This window comes from Lithobates pipiens, unplaced genomic scaffold (assembly GCF_037356315.1).
Source record: "Lithobates pipiens isolate NorthernLeopardFrog02 unplaced genomic scaffold, aLitPip1_a1.2 Scaffold_25, whole genome shotgun sequence".
Taxonomy (NCBI): domain Eukaryota; kingdom Metazoa; phylum Chordata; class Amphibia; order Anura; family Ranidae; genus Lithobates; species Lithobates pipiens.
The window spans coordinates 194012431-194037425 of NW_027507787.1; the positions used below are offsets into that span (position 1 = coordinate 194012431).

Here is a 24995-nt window from a genome sequence, read left to right on the forward strand (position 1 = left end):
CACAAACTAAGGTCCCCATTCATATACTAGGGTCAATTTTGGACAGAAGCCAATTAACCTACCTGCATGTCTTTGGAGTGTGGGAGGAAACTGGAGTACCCAGAGGAAAACCGCGCAGGCACAAGGAGAACATGCAAACTTCAGGCAGGTAGTTTTGTGGTTGGGATTCGAACCAGCATCCCCTTTTACTGCTAGGTGAGAGTGCTACCCACTACACCACTGTGCCGCCCTACAGCACACAAATGAGCCGGAACAAGCCAGCCTCTCACCCCCTGCCCTGCACTTCAGTGAGTGCTGGAAGAGTACAGTAGAGAGCAGTGACTGAATCACCACTGCTGCTGCAGATCAAGAACTTAGCAATCAGTGGTCATGTGATCCCACCGTTCTCAGTCTTAGAGCTGACATAAAACAGCACCATCACAAGGATGCTGCAGCATAAATTTGATTATGGATTTTCATATTTTTTTTGCTTGTTTTTTAAACCCCAAACTTCTCCTTTAATTAGTCCTATGCACTTTAAAAGTATGCCCCCCCCCCCCAATTATACTTACCTAGGTGGATGCAGCATGGGACCAAAGCTTTTTTTTCCCCCGGCGTCTCTACACTGAAAACTGAGCCATCAAACATCGCTGATGGCTCAGTTCTCACAGGTTCTCAAGAGGAGAGCTGCTGACTATCAATCAGCAGCTCTCCACTCTGCTCCTCCTCGTTCACTTGAGCGCTGAGCTGTGGAGGGGCGGGGAGCGGCCATTTATTCTCTCAGCGGCTCACTGAGAGGCTGAGGCAGGCACCTGGCGGATCCAGGCTTCATTTTTGTGATGACGCGGTGCCTAGACTGATTCCAGTGACATCAGCAGAGAGTGGATTTCAGTCTGCTCTCTGCTGAAAACGGGTCACAAGAGTGCAAAACGAAATGCACTCCTGTGACCCTTAGGAGTAGCTCAGCCAAACGAGCTCAGGCAAGACTTCCCCTTTAAATCTTGACTCCAGGAATGATCTGTATTGCATACTTACACCAGTGCAGTTGGGATCAATGTAAGCATGCATCTCATATCTGATGGACTGCTGGAGAAGCTGAAAATCACTGTAGTTATCTGTGATACTACAGTGATAGCAGCAATCTTCTGAGTCCTGCTGGGTTTCTGTGTGAGCATCTTCCCCACTGCACACTGACCACAGAGATCGCTCAATCAGCATCACCACTATTCATGGAATGCCTTGTATTTTTTCAATAAATACAAAGCATTCTTTGGTGGAACAAGATGGAAATCGTAACATTACCAAACCGTGCTCTCCACTTCATCTAGACAATAGCTTGCATTCATTAAACAAAATACAACTTGTTCTATTAATGGTGGCAAATTGGCAATGCCAAACAAGCAGCCCCCTGTGGTCAGTGGAGTGCAGTGAAGATGCAGCACACACAGAACCGAAGCAGGGCCTGGAATGCACTCTATCCAGTAGATTGCAGCTTTAACTGTAGTAGCAATGACTACAGTAATTGTCAGCTTCCCTGCTGGCCCATCAGGTGTAAGTTATGCATATCAAGCTAAACCAATGTAAGTAGGCAATAAAGATTATTCCTGGAATTTGGCTTTAATGTCACGGCCAATCTGCACAATACAAATTACTTTTGGTGACATGAAGCCTTTTCTGAAATTTTGGATAAAGGGGGAAATAAGATTTTCTGTCAGGGTTTACTGTTGTCTGTGTCCCCACTGGGCAGAATTTCCCTTTGCTTCCCCAGTTGAGGGAGACCTTGCCAACAAGGACAGGGACCCAAATAAAAACATAGCAGAGGTTATAACTCCCCCCCCAGGTCACTAAAAAGACCCCGTTGCCAAATCAATAATTTCAACAAAGATTGTATGTGTATTTAGCTTGTTTGTAGCATGGTATTTACCTGTACAATCATCCCTTATAGCCCTGAGACTTTACTGGGCATTGCTATCTTAGATGTAACATCAGCAGCCCCAGCAGGCTCAGAGCTCAATTTACTCTTTAGTATTCCCTGTCATCTCTCCCCTGGAAGCTACATAAAAGATAATGTACTAAGGGGAGGAGCAAAAGAGCTGGGACAGCACAGAGAGTAATTAGACACTCCCAGAAGAGGAGAGAGCTATGACATGCAAGCAGGGAGGAGGCTATGCTAGGGAATTGATTCTTCCTGGGATAGTCATATTTCTAGCATGTTCAAAGAAACAATGCAAGTGATTAAAAAAAAAAATCTATTTATTGATTACCAGCATATTTTCATCAAAAGCTACAGAAATTCGCCCTGGGACTTTGAGTGAGGTGAGTACAGTTTAGCCAATAAACATAACAGAGGTAAATACAATCTGAAATTTATTCAAGAAGGTGCATATGTCAAAGGTTATTTGGGGTTAGGGTTAGGACTTAGGGTTAGGACATAGGGTTAGGGTTGGGGCTAGGGTTGGGGTTGGGGCTGGGGTTGGGGGTTAGGGTTTCCCCTAGAAGAATAAGGTTAGGACTCAGGGATTGGAATAGGGACCTCCCCCAAAGGTCAGCAGGCGTGTCCCCCAGAGGTCAAAGGTCAAGTGTCGGGCTGACCCACCCCCACGAAAGTGTCCCGCCTACCCCAACTAAGTCGGGGCATGAACAAGTCGAGGTAAGTGCTTTGAATACCTATGTCATATGTACAGTATGATTCAACCGGCTTGGCATCCACTCATGCTATTATGTATGCATGCACCTTCTGGAATACATTTCAGATTGTATTTGCCTCTGTTTTGTTTATTGGCTAAACTGTGCCCATCTCACTCAAAGTCCCAGGGCGAATTTCTGTAGCATTTGTTGTATTTAGGGGTGGAGGTGTGCCACTGGTGACACCAGACCTTTGCTTTTAGCATATTTTCATCATCACTTCAAAAATGCCTATATTAAAAAAATAAATAAAGGTTCAGAAGGTATGGGAACCATGGACTTTGTTTTTCTTTTTTTTTGTTAACCACCTACTTTTTGCCCTGACTTTATGGACTGATGAATACAAAGAAAAACAAGGCCCCTTACTTTTTTTCTTTTCTTTTCATTCTTCCCCCTTTTTTATTTACCTCTCCTCTGGGGTGAAGAAGACCCAGACTTGGTGTGCCAACATTTCTTTCTTTACTATCCCCTCCCTTTTTAAAGGGTCAGTGCTGTATTTTATCTTATTCCTTTTCCTAAAATCAGCGGTGGGAACCACTTAGTCCAGCTACTTCTTTTCTTTAAGACCATTCCCTCCTTGTATTTGTTACAGCATATAACATGTTGTATAGTGGCAAATTCATCATGCTTTGTACTTTGGTAGGACGTAAATTTTTATTTTATTTTTAGAAACTAAATGTCGTTTAAAAAAAAAACAATAAAAATTTTCTGAACGAAAAATAATGTAAAAGGTATAATGTAAAAATGAGTAAAGGTAAAAGTTTTGAGTCAGATTTTAGAGTCCTATCAATTTTACAGTGCTGCCTTATAGGTAAAATTGACTTTAAAAGGATACCACTTGATTTAATCCTGTAAAATAGAAATGCTTTGAAATGTGGATAGTGTTTTATAGTTGAAGCCACATATCTTAAATTTACTATGTAAACTGTGGAATTTATTAGCATTTTCAATTGGATATACTGATGTTCTATGGCAGTAATTTATGGCCACAGACTAGACTGCTGTGAGCAGATCTGACATGTGCATGACGAAAAGTGGTGGATTAAAGCAAGAATTTAGAAACACAGTACTGACCCTTTAGCTACCTCCAAAGTACTGTCCTGATAAATGTGGTATAAATGAGGCCAGGACTGCTTCATCAAAATGTCAGGTCTGAGGTAAGTAGAATATACTGTCTTATTGAAATATTTATTGAATGGCAAGTTGTAAGATTATGGTACTGAGTGTCAATAAATTTGTAAAAAACCTTTTACAGTTGGAAAATATAGCGTCAGCCACTCCTATTAATATATTCCAGTCGTCTCTGGTATTAGTAAGTGTGTCATGATGGCTACTGCTAATGCTAAAGTTATAAATTAGCTTTTGGTGTAATGACCTCATCATCTTCCAAAATGGTCTCTGAACCACCAGTAAGGTGATGTTACAAAAATGTTGGGGCTTCACTTGATGGCTTTTAGAGCTTATTTATGACAGGTTGATCCTCTCACTTTGACCCCAGCAGCCTGTTGTAGGCAGATCAAAAAAAGAGTGTGGGCATACAGTCAGGGTAAGTGTCTCAAAGTTGGCTGCCAAAGAAAGCAAACAAGGATATTTTAATTGACATTAAATGGTTATCCCATCTCAATATGAGCCAAATCATGCCTGAATTTGAGATCTGAGTCAATGGACATCGCTGTTCCACCATATGGTAACCTCAACACTAGGAACTGTCAAGGATCACATTAACAAGACGTAACAAATAAAAGATTGTTAAGGGCTTTGCTGCATTTGGATCTACTGCAAAAAGCTTAGTTGGCATGGTCTATGATTGTCCCTCATACAACACTAAAGCATACATCAAATTTTGCCTTTAATTAGCCACTAGTACTGCCAAGCTAAAAAAAAAGTACTTGCCATCTCTCAGTTTGCAGGTTTGTTAAAAGTACTTTACCAATCAAGGATTTTTTCCCTTTCCCATTCACACCACATTTCTTTTTACTGCCTATTTGGTGAAACGGAAAACCATTTATAGAACAGGTTACAGCTTCCAGGTTAGCTGTGATGGCCTCAGAATCAATTAGTTAAAACAGCTTAATTCTACATTTGACTACAATAGGTATTTACTGTAAAATGTCCATCTGTGAATGATTTCATCTGTCATAGATATTAGTAATAAGTCACATTTAACTGGACTAGTCTAGCAGTGTTGAAGATGTTTAACCACTCATAAGTGGCTTCACCTGAGCATTTATAGCCACTTGGGTAACTAACTTGGTCAAACTGTATCTCTAGACAAAACGTATTTTTTAGTTTTAGAGTGGGGCAGGTTAGAACCTCTGTCTGTGTCCTCATGGGGAAGAGTCATCACTTTATTTGTCCTGGTGACCACTGTCATCAATAAAGTACGCAAGGGAATATTTACAATTTTAGAGTTGTTGCCAGAACAAGAGGTAAGGGGAAGTCTTCCAGTCTTCCTTGTTCCAAGGACAACTGTCTAAGAAGGAGAATCCACTCTCCTTGGGAGATTTCCCATCTTTTGCTGTTCCTTCTCTGGGATATAAAGTGAAAGGAAATTTCACTAACGGTACACAGACGGTAAACAATAAACCGGCAGGGGTTTGTAACCTTACTCTTTCCAAATCTAAAAAAAAACAAAGCTTTGGCTTTACTTACACTTTAAATCTATCATATTTCATGTATCACGTTAAGAAAGATGTTAAATGTCCAAAACATGAATAGAGATGTATAAGGTTTGAAATCTTCATGACCAATTCCTTGATCAATGTCTTGTCCAATCAACACATTTTTAAAGCACATTTTTTTAAATAAGTTTGTTTTTAATATTTTTTTTTTGTTTGTTTAGAAATGATTCCACCAAAATGCTTGGACACTTCACTGGCAGTATATCTTGTAACAAATTTAGCAATATGATATATGAAGTATGCAATACAAAGCCTTCATAAGCCAGAGGTATTTTAAAGCCAAGTGCTGTGGCCCGGTGAAAGGAAAATTGAACACAGGCTTTAATTGCCAAAAGTGGATTTGGAGGAAAAAAAGAAGAAAGAAGAAAAGAAAACTTTGCCAACAGGGGTCGATCTATTATGTCCTACATATGTGTGGCACCCAGTGGCACAATTATTACTCTATAGGCACTGGGAAGAATTTAAACTACTAAGCATCAATAAATCATGGAGGCTTATGTCCCACAATCAGTGTTGAAACAGGACCTAAAAAGGAGAAGATACATTTCCTAGGGATAATAATCCAAAACACAAATCAACCTTGAAATGCTTCAAGAAGTGAAAGATAGGTTTTGGATTGGCGTTAATATTCCCCTGATTCAAATGTTGGAAGATCTCAAATATTTAATGCATGCAAAAGAGGGAGTCAAAAGAATTCCTACTAGAATAGAATTATTGTTAGTTGTTTGGAGTCTGTGCTGCCTGCCAACAGAAATGTAAAGCCGGCAGTACATATTCCTGTCTGACTGTAGAATTTCCTTGTAGGCCCTTGCATTACAGAGTTTCGTATAAATTGAAAGGAGATTGTAACAAAAATTGTATAATAAAACTGTAAAGTGCATAACCAGCTTACTAAATACTGACTATCAGAGAACTAAATTGTATTTTCCACATTCAGCAGACGTATTCTAATGGTATAGTGGAATTTGGAGAAATACATCCTCAGCGTTACCAGCAGAGCTTTTTTTCAGTAAGAAAATTACCAACACGTGTAATTTGACAGGGGTACTCAACATTTCTCATTTACTGCATATATCCAATACTATACTCACATCTATACTTCCTATGCACAATACAGAAGGTGACCTATTCTACCCTTCAGCACTGGATCTTAGCCATAAGAGCAGTAGTGACCAGGGCTCTTATCTACATATCTGTCTTGTCCATTCTCTATAATAAGAAAACATAGACCCATAGGTGTTAAATGCAGAAAAATTTGGTAAATACTAGCATGTAGTTATCAGCACAGTCAAATGACTATGCAGTCATTTAGTTCCAGAGAGCTCTAATGTCTACCGACTGTCACGAATTCTCCTGTCTGACATTTTTTTTCAGCTTACAGAGGGACAATTATGTGTTACTGGAGTATTTACTGAAGCACAGAACAATCTGCAAATCTAAGCAATTTCTTTAGCTCAGTATCACTTAATAATGAGTATGTCCCTTACACCATGCAAAAGTAGCACGTGAACTCAGTAACAGTACACAAAGTGCTTAGCATATTCAGGCAATTTTCCATTAGCCTTCAACTCACTTATTTCAAATCACCTACCAATCAAATTTGTATCCAATTAAAATAGCGGTGTAAATCACTTGAAACCACCACAAAGCCAGTTTAAAAGCATTTTGGTCAATTTGCACTCCAGTTGCATTTACTTAAAGCTGAACTTTACCTATAACAACTTGTTACAAAATAATGTTCCTTAACAAGGAGTATACATTCCATATTAATAAGTATATTACCAAAATAGTGTGTGCTGTTAATTGACTCCAGCATTGCTCCTGTTTCTTTTTGCTGGAGGCTACCATTTTGCTGAAGCCCAGACCCCCCCGAATAGCAGTAAATCATGAAAGAGAACTGAACCCATCAATTTAACGGTTTCAAAAAAAAAAACTGATAAATTCCTGGAATGTCGGCATTGCTAACGTTTACATTTGCTTGTGTCCTCAACCAAATTGTCAAATCATCAAAACGATGGCAGTTGCAGATCAAACAGAAGAAGCTTCCTTGGCTTTAAAGGATAGGAGAGTTTAATTCCACTAAGGCTGTCATCCGCATAACAATGGAGAGCAACTGAGCATATTAAAAGCACAGTGAGTCAGCGTATTACTGTATTTTAAACCCTTCGCGCTGAGCGTACACATATATACTGCCTCGGATTCGGGGGTTATACCGGGATGATGCCAGCAGCTGCAGGCATCATCCCGGTACAGTTTTTTAGAGTAGGCGATCGGCTTTCCAGGGATAACAACAAATGCGGCTAAAAGCCACTCGATTGTTATCCCGGAGGAGCGGGAGGGAACAATCCCCCCCGCCGCTCTGACCGGGCCTCCCGTCCCACCGGGAGACCCGATCCGCGATCCGGCTCTTTTGGCATCTAGCCAAAGACTGGAACGAGGCTGTAAATGTTTTTTTTCCAGTCTCCTGAATGTAATCACGGAAGCAACGTCACTTCCAGTTTACTCGGCTGCCAATGCTGCTGGATTTAAAAAAATGCACAGCATTCAGAATCACCATTTTCGGTGATCTAAATACTTTGAAGTGCAAAGGAGGTATTGGACCCCTGTTCCTCCATAAAGAGTGCCTGTCACCACCTATTACTGTCACAAGGGATGTTTACATTCCTTGTGACAGCAATAAAAAGGATCAATTTTTTATTTATTTTTTTAAAACATATTTTAATAATATAAAAATAAATAAAATAAATAAGATTTTTTTTTAAAGCGTACACATCCCCGCAAGCTCACGCAGCAAAAAAAACGCATACGGAAGTCTCGCCCGCATATGTAAACGGTGTTCAAATCACACACGTGAGGTATCGCCGTGATCGTCAGATTGGGAGCAATAATTATAGCACTAGACCTCCTCTGTAACTCTAACCTGGTAACCGTAAACAAATTTAAAACGTTGCCTATGGAGATTTTTAGGTACCGTAGTTTGTCGCCATTCCACGAGTGCGTGCAATTATAAAACGTGCCATGTTTGGTATCTATATACTCGGCATAACATCATCTTTCACATTGTACAAAAAAAATTGGGCTAACTTTACTGTTGAATTTTTTTAAATTCATGAAAGTGTCCCTTTTCCCAAAAACTTGCGTTTAAAACACCGCTGTACAAATACCGTGTGACATAAAATATTGCAACAATCGCCATTTTATTCTCTAGATTCTCTGCTAAATATTATATATATATATATATATCTATATATATAGATATATATATACATATATATACATATATATATATATATATATATATATATATATATATATATATATATATATATATACAGCTTTCCATTAAGTCTACAAAAGCATACCTCACTCTCTTCATAGCTGTTTAAACACACTGCTCAAAGCCAGACAACTAGCATTTTCAAAAGAAGGCCAGCAATACAAGCTACCATACTTTTGTAATGGCAGAGTCACTTTAATCTGCTGAAATCAGAAAAACAATCAAACCCACCTTTGCTGCAGGACATTCAACTCTACTAAGTCAAGTCTTTAATATAGCCAGCATCAGTCATGTATTGAAAACATCTGCTTTCTGTGAGCAGGAGCAAGGTTTTACTGCTGTTCAGACCAGTCAAAGCATGCAACGTTAAGGCTCGATTCACACTAATGCGTTTTTTTTTATGCGTTTTGTAGAAATGCAGGGAAATTTTCACATCAATGTATTTTTTGTGCCTCTTCATTTTTGGAAAGGGTCTGGGACTTTTCATTCTGCAAAATGCAGTGTTTTGCATGTATTAGACTTCAATGGACCCGCATCCAAAACGCAAGTATCATGTTTTTACACCGATTTTGCCGTGATTTGCGTTTTTTTTTTTTAGCTATACATTCACTGTATACAACTGGTTGTTAAGGAGGGGGCCGGGAAGCTGGCCACTGCGTCCTTAACAACTGAAGCTTTTCCCAGCTTCCCCGCTGAATGTAAAAAATAAGAGTTGCCGGCTAAAGAAAAACGTGGAAAAAAACAGCATTGGGCCCCCCCCCAGGTCCATACCAGGCCTTAGGGTCTAGTATGGATTTTAAAAATGGCCTAGAGCCCCCCAAAATCCATACCAGACCCTTATCCAAGCATGCAGCCCGGCAGGTCAGGAAAGGGAGGGGACAACCCCCCACCCTTCTGAACCATGCAAGAACCCTGGCCGGTAGTTGTTGGGGTCTGCGGGTGGGGGGGCCTATCGGAATCTGAAAGCCTCCTTTAACAAGGGGGCCCCCAGATCCCGGCCCCCCCATGTGAATGGGTATGGAGTACAGTGTACCCCTACCCATTCACCAAAAAAAAAGTAGCGTGGTGTGAAAAAATACAGTAGACAGTTTTTGACAAGTCTTTTATTAAAAATATCTTCTTCCCCGCTTCTTCCTCCGGTCTTCCTGCATCTTCTCACGCATCTTCCTCCTCCAGGCTTCTCCTTCTCTTCTTATTTCTCCTGTCTTTGCCCAGTGTTGTACTTCCTCTGCCACCACCGACCCACCTCCGATGCTGCGTCCCACTCCGACAAATGACCCTCCTCCAGTGCTGTGTCTGTCTGCGCCGATGTCAAGCACGTCTTAGTTAACGATGGAGGCATGGTCATCTTATGATGTCATCCAGAGGCCCAGCCTCCTTGTGATGTCACAGACCCATCATGCTCCGGGCGGGGACATCACAGGGGGCTGGGCCTCCAGATGATGTCATCCAATGGCCACTCCCCCATTGTTATCTAAGACATGCTTGACATCGGTGTGGATAGATCAGCGGAATGCAGCATCAGCGGAGGGTTGTCAGTAGGACGCAGCATCGGAGGAGGGTCGGCGGCGACAGAGGAAGAACAACACTGGACAAAGAAGACAGGAGAAAGAAGAAGAGCGGAAGAAGAAGCAGTGAGAGAAAGCAAAGCCCGGAGGAGGAAGATGCGGGAGAAGATGGAGGAAGACCGGAGGAAGAAGTGGGGAAGAATATATTTTTAATAAAAGACTTGTCAAAAACTGTCAACTGTATTTTTCCACACTACACTTTTTTTTGGTGAATGAGTAGGGGTATAATGTATCCCATACTCATTCACATGGGGAGGAGGCCAGTAACTGGGGCCTCCTTGTTAAAAGGGGGTTCCACATTCCGATAAGCCCACCGCCCGCAGCCCCCAAAACCACCGGACAGGGTTGTCAGGAAGAAGCCCCTGTCCCCATCAACATGGAGTCAAGGTGATTTTGGGTGGGGGGTGTAGAGCTCCTCTGCCCCAAAGCACCCACCCCCCTATGTTGAGGGCATGAGGCCTGGTATGGTTCGGGGGGGGGGGGGCTCACTCGTTCCCACCCTTTCCTGACCTGCCGGGCTGCATGCTTGGATAAGGGTCTGGTGTGGATTTTGGGTGAACCTTATGTCATTTTTTTTTTTACATTTTTGCGTGGGAGGTCCCCCCCCCTCGAATTCATACTAGACCCAAGGGCCATATATGGACCTGGGGGGACCCCACGCTGTTTTTTTTCCACAATTTTTTTCTAGCCTGCAATTTTTTTTTAACATACTGCGGGGAAACCTGCTGACAGCTGATGACTCATCGGTTGTTAAGGAAATGATGACTGGCTTCCCAGACCCCTCCTTAGCAACCAGCTATATACCGTGTAAAAACGCAAATCGCAGCAAAATCGCAATAAAATCATGGTAAAAACGAGTGTCAAAAACATGGTAAGCACCGCAAAAAAGCACTGCAGAAACACTCAAAAGCAACATGCATAGAATGGAGCCTAAAGCCGCGTACACACGGGCGGACTGTCTGGCCAACTAAGTCCGTCAGACAATCCGACAGACAGTCCGTCCTACTTTTGAATGAACGGACTTGACCACACACGATGAACAGACAGTCCGTTGAAAGCTTGCGCGATGACGTGTACAGCACGTACGACGGGACTAGAAATACGACATCCAATACACTGCAATGCAACCTTCGGCCGTGTAAATCCTTTCAGAGCATGCGCCATACTTAGTCCGTCCAACTTGCCTACTCACGAGCGGACTGTCCGCTGAAACCAAAGTTGGACGGACAATATTACGGAAATTCCGAAAGACTTAGTCCGCCAGACTGTCCGCTGAAAAAGTCCGCTGAAGCCCACACACGAGCGGACTGTCCGCTGAAATGTGTTTCAGCGGACTAAGTTGGACAGACAGTCCGCCCGTGTGTACGCGGCTTTAGGACCCATTTACACCTCAGCATTTTGGCACAAAGCTCCAACGCTCAAACGCTGGAGGAGAAAAAAGAAATCAATTATTCTCTATGCAGTTGGTTCACATCTCCACTACAAGTCGCCTGAAGCTCAAAAAAGTTCTGCAGCTTTTTTTGTAGCTTGAATAAGGCAGATTGGTATAATTTTTAAGCGTTTTTGTTTCACAGAAATGCATGGAAATGCTTGCTTCAAGCATTTTGAGTATTTTATTGTGTTTGTTGTGCATTTTTGAGCCTTTTTCTGCTCAAATGCATTAAATGAAAAGATATAATAATAAATAATTAAATAAATAAATAATAACAACAAAAAAACAACCAACCCAAACCCTTAACACTAATATTAACCTCTAACCCTTAAAATAAATAAACAATAAAATAAATAAACCCCTAACCTTTAAAACCTAATTCTTAACCTCTTAGAAAAAAAAAGTCAAATAATTAATGAATAAATAATAAATAAAAGTGTATGAAAAAGGTTAAAAATATAGCAACAAATAATGGAGCAGATGATCTTTTTCTCTATTGACAAATTTAAAACCACCAAAGATCAAAAAAGCTGTACACAAACTCTCAAAAAAGCACATACAAATACTCGATAAAACGCCAGAAAAAATGCTCAAAAACCCAATGCAACCTAAGTATGTGCAACATTCACATATTCACCAGTGAATCTGACAACAGAAAGCTTTATCATCAAAGACTAAGCAAAGATACAGGCTTATATTAGGTGTATTTACTGAGTACTTCTCATATTTACCATGGACTTATTTAGTAATAATTAAATTCTGCAGATTGGATACCTGACAGTTGTAACAGATTTGCAAACTATCATAGCCATAAATGTTTGCACTGAATTTCCTTTGCATAGAGATGAGATCTGGTGTGTCAGATACCAAATGACACTGAATTTATGATCCTGGGTGAAGGTAGGTTCAAAGTTAACAGTGCAGAAGAGTACAAAAGATGTGCAATACCTTTGGCTTGATTTTAATGAGGGCAATATCAGCTTTTTCATCTACATCTATTATTTTGGCATCATATGTGGACCCATCACTCCTCTCCACTTTCAGCCTTTGCTTGTTTGTCACCACGTGGGCATTGGTAAGAATCAATCCATCTTCTGAGACAATGAAACCTGATCCGCTGGCTGAGGGGACTTCACGCTTTCCAAAGAAATTGAACCTGGACACAAGAATTGGTTGTAAGAAGATGAGATCACACCATAATACACAAGTAATATATTACAAAAGCTCTTCTCAACCAAGGTTCTGTGAAACTCTAGGGTTCCTCCAGAGTTTCTGCCTTTCAGAACAGAACCACTGACACTACTGCTTTTTTTTGGAAGGGAGCATTCTTTCAACTGACCACCAATTCAAGGAGCATTCTTCCAAAATGGGTTGTAATGAGGCCCTTCTTTCACTGACCATTAGTTTAAAAGAGCCCTCCTCCTAGTGACCAGCAATGTAAGGCAGTGTTTCTCCCACCAACCTACAGGGCCTGTTCTCTAATGAACACCAATGTAAGGGTGACATTTCCAATGACCAGCAAGGAAAGAAAACAATTTTCTGAATTTCTTTTCTGGCCAACAAACTGTTTATTTGATTTTATTACTACTGAAAATATATTTGTCAAATAAAGTGGTTGCCAAATAAATGAACTATGCCACATTTCTTATTGCTTTTTTAATTCTTATATGTCAGCTTACTGTTTATGCTATTGTACCATGAGCTGTAAATAAAGTCATTTTTAGAAGGGGTTCTCTGAGACCTGAACATTTTTTCAAGGGTTTCTCCATGTTCAAAAAAATTGAGAAAGACTGCATTCAATTATGGCCAATAGAGACGAACACCTAATCAAATAATCTGCTCTGTTGGAAATTTGTCCGATCTGCTCCCACGATTCTATATGCCAGGAATTTTTTACATTTTATCATGTTTAAAATAAAAGCCCATCAAATACACTAACCAAGTGATCATAACTTGAGGGCCAAGAGCAGGTGCCAGAGGGAATTTGCCTAATCTGCATCCAATCTTGAACTTGGCAGACCAAGACCCTCAGGTTTACAGCTGATACATACAGAGTATACTATAGAAATTTTGAGTTGTGGCAAAGGGCTTAGCTTAATATGTATGCAACTGTAAAGAGCAAATAAGTGAAACAACCAACCAGAGTTTAGTTGCCTTTAAAATAGGACAGCCAGAACAAGGAAAAAATATTTTAGACTGACTGCTATGGGAACATTGTTCTTTGTCATGTGTAACAGTGTTCTTCAATTCATTTTGATATTTTGTACCACTTAAAAACAAATCTTTTTCACTACCCTTGTTTCTCATAAGTGCCCCTTAAAGTGTGTATAATTATTTAACCTATCTACCAAATACAAACAGTATACTGTACAGTAAGTCCCTTACATGCGAACCTTTTTTCGAATTGAGAACTTTCAAAGATGCGAACATGTGTTTGCACAGTTTTTCATTCAAACCAACTGATCAGCGCTAACAACCTTGGTCTGCAAACACTGATCTTTCTTGGACTTATGAACAAGCTCCCGAAATGGAACTTCTTCGTAAATAGGGGACTTACTGTACAGCTTTCCTCAGTAGCCTCTTTTCCTACAGTGATTTTTAAAGTTTACACTATTATGCCTTTTTAATTTTTATTATTTGCTTTACATGTTATCCTGTAAATTAAAAATAACTGACAGTAGAAGTAATACTTAGACACCTTTCACACTGGGGTGTTTTGCAGGCTCTGTAGCGTTAAAAATAGCACCTGTAATTGGTACTGTAATGTGTATATTGAGAACAGATTCGGATCCAATATTTTTGAATACCTGCAAACCGCCCTAAAACAGCAGCTCCATTTACTCCATTGTGAACACCCGAGGGCTTTCACACTGGAGTGTTGTGCTGGCAGGGTGTCAGAAAAAGTCCTGCCAGAAGCTTCTTTGGAGTGGTGAAGGGAGCAGTGAACTCACCGCTCCTCCACCGATCCCTCCCATTGAAATTAATGGGGCAGCGCTGTCATACCGCCAGCAAAACTCCGCTGCGGCGGCATTTTGCGGGCGCATTTAACCCCTTTTCAGCCACTAGCAGGGGTTAAAACCAAATAGCGCCGCTAAAACTATTGTACAGCGGTGCTAAAATTAGCGCCGCTTTACCGCTGATGCCGTTGGCAGCACAGTGTGAAAGGTCTTAAGGTAAAAGTACCACTATCTATAAACCAATGTAATTTTAAAAAACTATTAGCCCTTGTACACACGGTTGGAGATTCCGACAACCAAATCCAACGGATTTTGTCCGATGGATTTTGTCGGAAACTGTTGCATACACATGGTCAGACAAAGTTGTCGGAAAATCCGTCGTGATTACGTTATTTCGTTACGACGGGACTACGTTCATGCTAGTAGCCAATAGCTTTGGTGTAGGAATTTGATCTGAGCATGCGTGGCTCTTTGTCCGATTGGAATTCTCTACACATGATTGGAGTATGTCCGATCAGAGCATTTTGTCGGAAAATGTTTCCAACAAGTTGGAAAACTTGGTCCGTCGGATAGTCCGACGGAAACAGTCCGATGTAGACCACACACAGTCGGAATATCCGACAAAACGGTCCGATCGGACACATTCCGTCGGAATCTCCGACCGTGTGTACAAGGGCTTAGAGGTTAGCAATAAATGCAATAATTGCATATAGAAGAAACTTTGCATATGATATATCATAATGATGGAAATATGGGGTGCATTTATAAAAATTTTGCAGAGCTTTTTGTCCTGTGTACATTCCTTCTGTGTGACTGGGGCAAAATCAAAAGTTATTAGGCTATTTTCCCTCCAGGATGAATATTATTTATTCAATAAACAGAGTGGTTCGAGAAAATGCTGTATTGTCATTGATAGTTGGAGTGGACAATCATAATAAATAAGTATTTATTTCTTATGATCATCAGCTCCATCTAGTGACTGTAATGCAGTAGTTTCCCGATTCACACTATTTTGTGTGAATAAATAAGACACAACCTGGAGAAAAGAAGCCTAATAACTTTCAATTTTGCCCTCATCTACACAGAATGGATGTACATGCAGTTTCACAGGATGAATAGCTCTAAAAATAAAATTATAAACACACACAAAAGCATGCACTGTACATACCAAACATTATTTACACACTACATATGCATTGTTAGGTTAACTTTTTCCATATGGTTACTAAAATTGATGCATCCTGTATGACAATGGTTAGTACAACCCCACTTGAACTATGTTGTATAACATGACATGGCTGACATTTACATTCGATACAACTCAATATGCACAACAGCTGGCGCAATCTTCTCCACCACATCAGCGATAAAGTTATACTTATAGCGAGGACTGTCTGGATCCGCCTGACCTGTAACAAGAACAAAGGTGAACAAATGCTATATAAATGAATACTATACACAAATAAAAAGGAGGTAGTATTCACTGATAGTAAAAGCAAAAGTAGGATGACATTGTTATACTGTAGAGGAGGGAAACAAAATAATCAACCACGTAAAGAGAATGTTTTACCTGTGATGTCCCCTTATATGCTAAAAAGGTCAATCCACCCAAAAGAATATTTCAGTTTAGGGTATATGTGGGAGAGTTAAACTACATGACATTTTTTCATACCCCGTTGAAGACCTCCTGTGGCCATTATGAGGCATTCCTGCTCTACTTGTTAGATTATGTATTAATTTTATATTAGAGGGAATACGGGGTGCAGAACATGCAAAGTTGAACAAGAATATCCAGAATACAGAAAGGAATTATGGCTGGGAGATCTAACTGTTGGGCTGTCCAAGAAATATAAAAGCTAAGGGCTGACTCAACCCACTAGGTTCCACTAATAACTTAACTATCACTTTTGGATGGACTGACTCTTTAGTATCTTTTAATGTTGTGTCCACTGGGATAAACATAGGTTTTGGTTGTTGCTTTGTAGACACATGGAACATCGTGTGAACATTTTGAAGACAGATGAAGGTAACTGAAAACAGCTGTATATAAACTGTCCAAGACAAAATGCAAAATCTGAACATTTCACAGTGGGGGAAAAGCTTGAGGAAGTATAACGACAGCAATAGGTAAAAACATTTTTAATATCTTCTTTAATATAATTAATAGTCACAACCTATATCAAGTTTTTATTCCTGTTGATAACCTCAGACAGTGTTGATGTGGGAATACCTCCTGCCAGGTAACTGTCTTCTCCCAATGGGAGAGCAGGGGAAGCTATCCTGGGCAGAAGAAGACAGTGATTATTGCTAGCGGCTATGGCAGCCAATAGCAATAACCGCAAGACAATCGGGCAGGCCCAAGTTGATCAGTCGATCAACTTGGTACATTCAGCCTGCCCATTAACGGTTCAAATCTCGGCTGGTTCCTGCTGAACCCCCCTGAGATTTGAACCATGTATGGCCAACCTAACTCTTCCCAAATGGGGATACAGACAGCAATAAAAACCTGTCCCTAAAATGTGTGGTTGAAGTTCCAATTACTACCTGTTTGAGCTGACAACACAGTGCATATGCTGACATCCCAAGGAGCATTATCAGTCTTGCCCAGTTCTCTCTTCTGGAATAAGTAACACCTCTCCTCACCACAACTCTGTAACACAAGGAGAAGGTGGACTGTAGTCATAAGGACATAATTCAGGCAAAGCTGACAACTCTGTTTGGGATTTCAATGCAGCAGAGGCATAGTTGTCAGCAGAACTCAAAAGAAAAGGTCACATGATTGCATCCCCGCCAGCCCAGTTATCTGCAGCTGGGACATTTACATGCACAGAAGAGGCAGGGATGCTTGTGGCACCACTGACCTAATATGGGCACATGGGAAATTAATCAATTATATTGACCAACTTATTGGGCCGGCAAAGGTTTCGAACATGTGACACCTGGATCTGTAGAATGTGATTTGGCCTGAGTTCAGACTCAACTAGGGCTCATCCCTGGTTAGGAGTGCTCTGGATTTCTAGCAGGATCAACAGGTGTTTTTTTTTTTCAGGGACAAAACATGGAGAAATATGCATATATTGCAGAGATGTATTGAATGTGTTTTTTTTTGTCTTTCATACACTTTGACATTCCCCATCTCTCTGATAAATGTGATTTTGTAAGTAATGACAGTAAATGACAACGTTCTAAACATTAATTATCTAGCTTGTTCTCCTAGGTCTGTGAAGTGTCCAGACTGTGTTCATTGGCTTGATTTCCTGTCTGCGGCTATTCATAATTCAATATGGAAAGTTCACATGGACACAGCTTTCCATGGTTCCAACAAAGCAACAAGTAAAATATGAACATTCCTCATTGGGCACAACATAATAATGTAATGAATCATAACCACTATTTACCAAATGTATCATTAGCCAAAAAAGTGTAAGAAGAAATTGTGATTTCAGCACTACCTCCATTTCTTCTGTCTAGTTTTGCAGTTAAATATTTAAATATAATAAATAACACTTATTATTAAAGAGGGTTTCCTAATAAAAGACCATAACTGCTGCAAAAAGACAAGGAAAGGTTATGCAAAATGTGTAGCACCCTCCATATGAGAATGGACTTCCTTGGACATGATGGGGTTGCTTTACATATTGGCGATGATGATTCAGTTAAAGTGTAACTGTACTACTATGCAACCTATTACACTGTTTGCCACATGTAATATCAAATGCACAGTGATGCCCAAATACAGTTCCTGCTGGTCTGGATAGGTTCATACCCTTGTGTCTGCATTGTCTGCAATATGAGTTTACATGTGTTTTAGTGTGTTTTCAAGCATCCTGAATTTTTTGTTTGTCCAACAAAAGTCTTAAATAAAGTAGAGGTTTCTTGGGGGCTGGGGGTTGTTATGAGCACAAGAAAATGCATGTTACAAGTGTTTGTTATGCTCCGCCATTGAGGTCTATGGGGATAAAAGAGCATGTTGATGCTCTACAAAACTACACCTGTACTATTTTTACCAAGACACAACAGTGCAGCGCACAGGTGTGAACTGGCCCAGTAGAAAATTATAGTGCCCCGCTTGTCTATTGAACACAGCCCAATGGCCGTACACACGATCCAAAAATGGGACGAAATATACCACCTTCGATGCGATCGTACTATAATCGGAGAGCTTTCGAGAGCCGATCACGACAGTTCATTCCATATTATTTGATCAGACAAGCACGAAAAATGTCCTTGCACAATACCAGATTGTCAGATTTTCGTTTAATCAGTACAGTTGTCGCCCGAAAATACAATAGAAATACACCACATAACATCACTTCCGATTTTTTTTTCTGTCGTATGAGAATTTTTGTGACTTTAATAACCTATTCAATTTCTATTTGCAATTAGTAAGCGAAAAAAGTCGGATGATCTGTCATACAATTTTTGGATCCTCTGAACATTCTCTAAACCTTAGGTGCAATGATCTGCAAATTTTGACTTCTTAATGCCATGCCAGGCCATACCCCTTCTTGTATTACCTATTGGTCACTTAAAGCTGTTCATCTCATGGTTGCGCCATAGAGAGACAAAGATGTAGGGCCAAGCACTAACTTAGATGAAGTTAGCAGGTGCAATTTTTGAGGGGGTTATGGTGTGTGTAGACACCTGTGGGTGCCTGCTGCTATATAGTCATGCAGGTGAGGTTAAGCTGGACCAAAAAAAAAAAATATGAAAATGACACACTGGGGAACTGAAGAAATGTGAACTGCCTTGACTGCTCTCTTCGATTGGAGGATGACGCCAAGTCTCTTGTTCGAATTAAGTTATCATAATTTTGACTTGATTTCATGGCTGTAGCCATTATAATGTCAACAAAAATGTCACTGGGCAGCATAGTAGTCTAGTGCATAGGGTCTCCAAACTTTCTAAACAAAGAGACAGTTTTCAGTCCTTCAGACTTTGGAGGGGGGGAGGGCAGAGTGTGGCCAATGGGAGTGGAAAAGGTCCTGACGTCAGTGGGAAAAAACAAAGCCCCCTCTTTGGTGTCAGTGGGAGGAATTGTACCCCATTGCTGGTGCCACTGGGAGGAATTGGGCCCACATCTTTGGGCCCTATTGTTACTGTCATTGGGAGAAATTGTGCCCTATCCTTAGTGTCACTGGAAGAAATTGTTGGTGCCAATGAGGGGAATAATGCCCCATTGTTGGCATCAATGGATGAAATAGTGCCCAAAGGGCTGGATAAAAGCAAGCAAAGGGCCCCAGTTTGGAGACCAATGGTTAAGGGGTTAGCACCTCTCTGCCTTGCAGCACTAGGGTCCCCAGTTTAAATCCCAGTCAGGACACTATCTGCATGGAGTTTGTGTGTTTTCCCTTTACATGCGTGAGATCCTCACATACTCTAAAGACACGCTGGAAGGTTACTTGGTTCTTGTCTAAAATGGTCCTAGATTATGTATGAATGTGAGATAGGGACCTTAGATAGTAAGCTTCTCGCGGGCAGGTACTGATGTAAGTGTATAATATATAATGTGCTGCATAAATTGGCAAGGCTGGATCAAGAAAGTTACTTCCAGGTACAGTTTTTACCTGTCTTTAATAACCAATATAATTAATTAATTTATCAACCAACCAATATACCTATTTAACAGAGACAACAGCTAAACTATATAGAATATAATCATAGCCATAGAAGAAACATAAAATGTTTATCCCGCAAAATGCAATATGCAGAGCATAGTAATGTTTGCAAATTTACTCCAAACTGATGAACAGTTGAAATAGGTTACTACGCTTTGCACATCCTTTTTAAATACCTCTAAAACAAAATCACAATTGTTAGGATTAATAATGGGGATCAGGATTGCTCTACATTTATAACTGTATATTTCAGTCCCCAGCTACCCTTGTTCTTACCTAGCTGGCAATCTCCTCTCTGAATTGGGATGATGGCTGCAGATCCCTGATTCTGTACAGCTTTACTCTCTGCTTGCAGCTTGCATAGGCTGCTATAAGTATTTCCATCGCTCCCACACACAGGCTGGGGAGATGGACACTGGCAAGTCCTGGGGCTCCCTAAAAGCCCATTCTTCATACAGCGTAGTGTGGAGGCACAAGTAGGATCTGCAGGTCCTTCTCCACATCTATCACCCTCATCAGCAGCACATACAGTACAGCAGCCACAACGCAGCGTTGTCTCTCCGGACGGGCAGTTCGTAGGCGATGGCGGGCAGGAGGATGGATCACAGCGAGAGGGGCACCGGGAAACAGGTGATGGAATCAAAGCAGCAGGAACCCCACAGGACAGCAGTACCAAGACCCACAGCATTGTAATACCGATGTTTGACACTAGAGGGTACCACATGTGTAAATGCCCCCAGATATAAAAGTGCACCTGGGAAAATATGAACAGCAGATATTAGCACTAATGATAGGGTTCCACAGTTCTAGTTACTGAATCCAAAGAAATTAGCATTCTTTTAAAACATTATTCAACAAAATAAAAGACACAACTACATGCATTTTCATAAAAAGGGAAGGTTATGGCTGAATTGAGGTAACCTCATTCCCCAAATAGCATTATAGAGGTTAGTATTGCTTGATCACGGCAATATCCATTGCAAACTAAATATCTTAGTTAGGCAATAGGAAAAAAACTCCAGCAAACTACCAAATTTCAGTTTCCTGGAGTCTGACTGCTGAAAGATGCAATCTTGGGTGCTATTGATTGCAACACTACAAACTGCTATTTGCCTTATTAAATAACTGTGGCTGTCAACAATGCAAATACATAATATTAAAAAAATGCAGTAAATAGCATCTCTCCTTTAAAATGTTAATACTGTGACCTGAAGGGTAAAATACTTTTACAGTAAATAGCAGAGAAAATTGAGTATTGTCTGTGATACTTTTTTTTATTTGCACTAACATACAATTTTTCAGGACAAGTATTTTGGGGTATGTCCCATTCTTCAAGGTCCAAGCAGTACTCACAGTAAATAGCAGAAAGTGTGAAGTATAGGCAGAGTACATACCAGCAGGTTGTCAGTGTGTGCCAGGCGCAGAGGCTGGATCCCAGCAGCAGCACAGAAGTCCCTCTCCCTGCCCAGGAGACCAGCAATCTTCTCTTCTGTCCAGCCTACTCTGTGTGTCCTCACAGCCCAGCACTGATTCAGCTTCTTTTATCTGGAAAAGCCCCAAAACAGCATTACTCCACCCCCAATGAGAGACCAGGGCAGCCAGCCAAGGATAGTGCACACAGCATGACAGCAGCAGAGCAGAATATAGTACATTACCCGGTACAGCACAGCCTGCTGAGACAAGAAACAGCAACACAAAGCAACCCAGAGTCAGCCCAGGACAGAGCTGTGGGCAACAGCAAGGGCAATATAAAGCATAGAGAGCAATGTACAGAGACAGTGAAGTATACAGCATGGAAAACAACGTGCAGAGGACAGCAAAGTATACAGAATAGAGAACAATGTACAGAGACGGTGCAGTATACAGCGACTGTGCAATATACAGCATAGAGATTAGAGTACAGAGACAGTCTAGTCTCAACATTTTTCCAGTCAAGGCACCCTTTAAAGTTAAGCAAAATCTCGAGGCACCCCAGTCCCCAAAATGTAAACAAAATGAATAGTTTTATATAATGCAGCAACATCCACACACATAGGACACCCAATGTTAGAGGTGTTTTTTTTAGTTTAAAGCATAAACTGCAAAGCAGGGGATGGGCTAACAAGAATGCTGTGCATGTGCCGCACATCCTCCTCATCAACCAATGACATCATTGGTTGTTTGAACACTGGTAGCCAGAAGGTTGAAATGGTGCACAATGAAAACCTGTGGTTGTGTGTAACTATAAGGCAGGCTTGATCCACTTGCTGATTTGTATACAATTTTTGGGCAATTTTTAGGCATTTTGCCAAGGCACCGGTAAAGAAACCAAGTCACCCTGGTTGAAAAAGGCCGGTCTACAAACAGAGAGAGCAGTGTGCAAAGACAGTGCCTTATACAGGATAGGAAGCAATGTACAGAGACAGTGTAGTATACAGCACATAGTTGGCAACATTGAAAAATATTTATAGGGACACTTTTTTGTCTGTAGGTGGAGTCCTATTATATTTAGGGGGCAGGGCATTTGTTTTTAGGTGTGGTGATTAACTTGACATATGTCCAGAAGGGGAGGGTAGAGTCAAGCATTTTAGCTTGGCGTGTTTCATATGGAATCAGGGAGCCACTTTGAAAAAATTATTCAGCTCTAATCTGTTCGTGTGGCCATCCTTCCCATTGAAATTGGGAGGAATGGTCCGTTGTGAAGTCAGGGTTATGTTTAATAGGAGCGAATGTGCCTGGGTAGGATGTTAGTTTTATGTTTTTGTTAATGAGGTCTAAGCATTGAAGAGATGGGCCTATAGTTGGATGGTCCTTGTGAAGTTTTTCTGTATGCGATGTTGGTAGCCCGGCTGCCATTTGTAGAGTAGAGGGATTTGAGAACCTGCCTTCTCTATCTGGATCCAATCTTTAGTTTTTGCATGTAAATTCCAGTCCGCTATTCTTGTGAAGTGACAGGCTATATGATATTTGTATATGTCTGGTAAACCAATGCCTCCTTTAAGTTTAGGTAATGTAAGAATCTCGTGTTTTATTCTGGGAAGTGGCCCCAAACAAAAAAAGCGTACAAGCTTTCCTGTATGATGCAACAAAAAGGTTTTTGGGAGTCTAATTGGGAGCCCACGTACACACGGTCGGAGATTTTGCCAACCAAATCCGTCGGATTTTGCCCGTCGGATTTAGTCCGATGGATTGTGTCCGAAACTGTTGCATACACACGGTCGGGCCAAGTTGGCGAAAAATCCGATCTTTCAGAACGTGATGACGTAATTTCGTTACGATGGGACTACATTCAGGCTAGTAGCCAATAGCTTTGATGTAGGAATTTGATCTGAGCATGCGTGGCACTTGGTCCGATGAAAATGCTCTACACAGGATCGGATTAGGTCCGACCGGCCCAGTTGGTCGGGAAATATTTCCAACATGTTGGAAAATTGGGTCGGACGGAGATTCGGACGGAATCAGTCCGATGCATACCACACACAGTCGGATTATCTGACGACACGGTCCGATAAGACTCATTCCGACAGATTCTCCGACCGTGTGTACAAGGGCGGACAGTCTGTAAGATATATAGGAGCCGGTGCAATATATACATTTTTATTATGGCCAATTCTCAAGGTCTTCTTGTATATTTTTTAGTAACGGTAAATAGTTAAAATGGTACAATTCATCAAGGTAGCTGGGTAATCGTATTCCTAGATAAGTAATTCATTTTTTCTTCCACGAGAAGGGGAATTTAAATCTACAGTCTGCCACTTCTGACGGTGATAGTGTTAAGTGCGTGTGACTTAGAAAACTGAATTTGTAGGTTAGATAGGGATTTATATAGTTCTATTTTTGTCAGTAAAGTGGGTATGGTAGTTTGGCGGTTAGTTAAGAATAGTATATCATCCACAAATGCTGCTATCTTATGTGTATGGTCTGTAACTTCAATCCCTGAGATGTTATCATTCATTCTAATGCACATTAGTAGAGGTTCAAGGGAGGGTACATAGAGTAAGGGTGATAAAAGGGCATCCTTGTCTGGTTCCATTTGAAATAGGAAAGGCATATGATAGATGGCCATTAACTCTGACTTTGGCAGATGGCGATTATATACAATTTTACGTGTGGCGTACCACCGAAACAGTTAAGGAAAAAATATAAAAACAGTAGCCTTAGTAAAGGGCATGAATAGTTAACATTATTATCCATGTCGGGTCACTGTCTCTCCAAGGAAGACGCAATTGTGCAGGAACACATGAAAGATAAACAGCGATGCAAATGCATCATATCCCTATCATAACATAGTGCAATATATACATAAGTGAATCATAAGAAGTTAATTGCCCTCAGCCGATAACAACATAGCAGTGTAAATACACCCTATTTTAAACTACACACATATAAATGAAAGTGGCCTCCACCCTTGTCCAAGGATGCCACCCCTTTCCATGACTACCCTTCAGAAATTTTTCTTAGCATGTTCTATCAGATATACACATAATATGAATAAAGGCTCACTCAGGTTAGCACTACTCATCCTCCTCTAAATCACACACTTGATCCTCTTCGCTATCACTCCACTTTCCAGTCCAAGACAAATTGTCTGAGAACAGTTCAGAGATCCCGTTAGAGGGAATACTCGATTGGATATGGTAGAGCATTCTTCAGCTAGGAGATAATTGTGCATGGAGCTGGCTTTAATTGGCAAAACCGTATTATCTCCTTTAATGGCCACTGGCACACACCTTTCACCCCTTGCAGGCTTGGTACTCTACAAGCGTCACTTCTGCTGTCCCACTGGGTCCCTGACTTGGCACTTGCTGATGTTTTCCCA

At 40.9% G+C, this 24995-nt stretch overlaps 1 protein-coding gene across 1 annotated transcript in view; it reads right to left on the reverse strand.

Annotated features, from left to right (window-relative positions):
* The window catches only part of HTRA1 (HtrA serine peptidase 1), a 54993-nt gene extending 33190 nt beyond the window's left edge, over positions 1 to 21803 (reverse strand). Inside the window, exons 1-4 of the mRNA XM_077455353.1 lie at positions 21592 to 21803; positions 20474 to 20951; positions 15889 to 15988; positions 12571 to 12778 (exon numbers count right to left, since the gene is read on the reverse strand). Coding sequence (XP_077311479.1) covers positions 12571 to 12778; positions 15889 to 15988; positions 20474 to 20921 — 756 coding nt within the window. The 5' untranslated portion in view covers positions 20922 to 20951; positions 21592 to 21803. The remainder of the gene's footprint in view (positions 1 to 12570; positions 12779 to 15888; positions 15989 to 20473; positions 20952 to 21591) is intronic.
* Positions 21804 to 24995: the final 3192 nt, after the last annotated feature.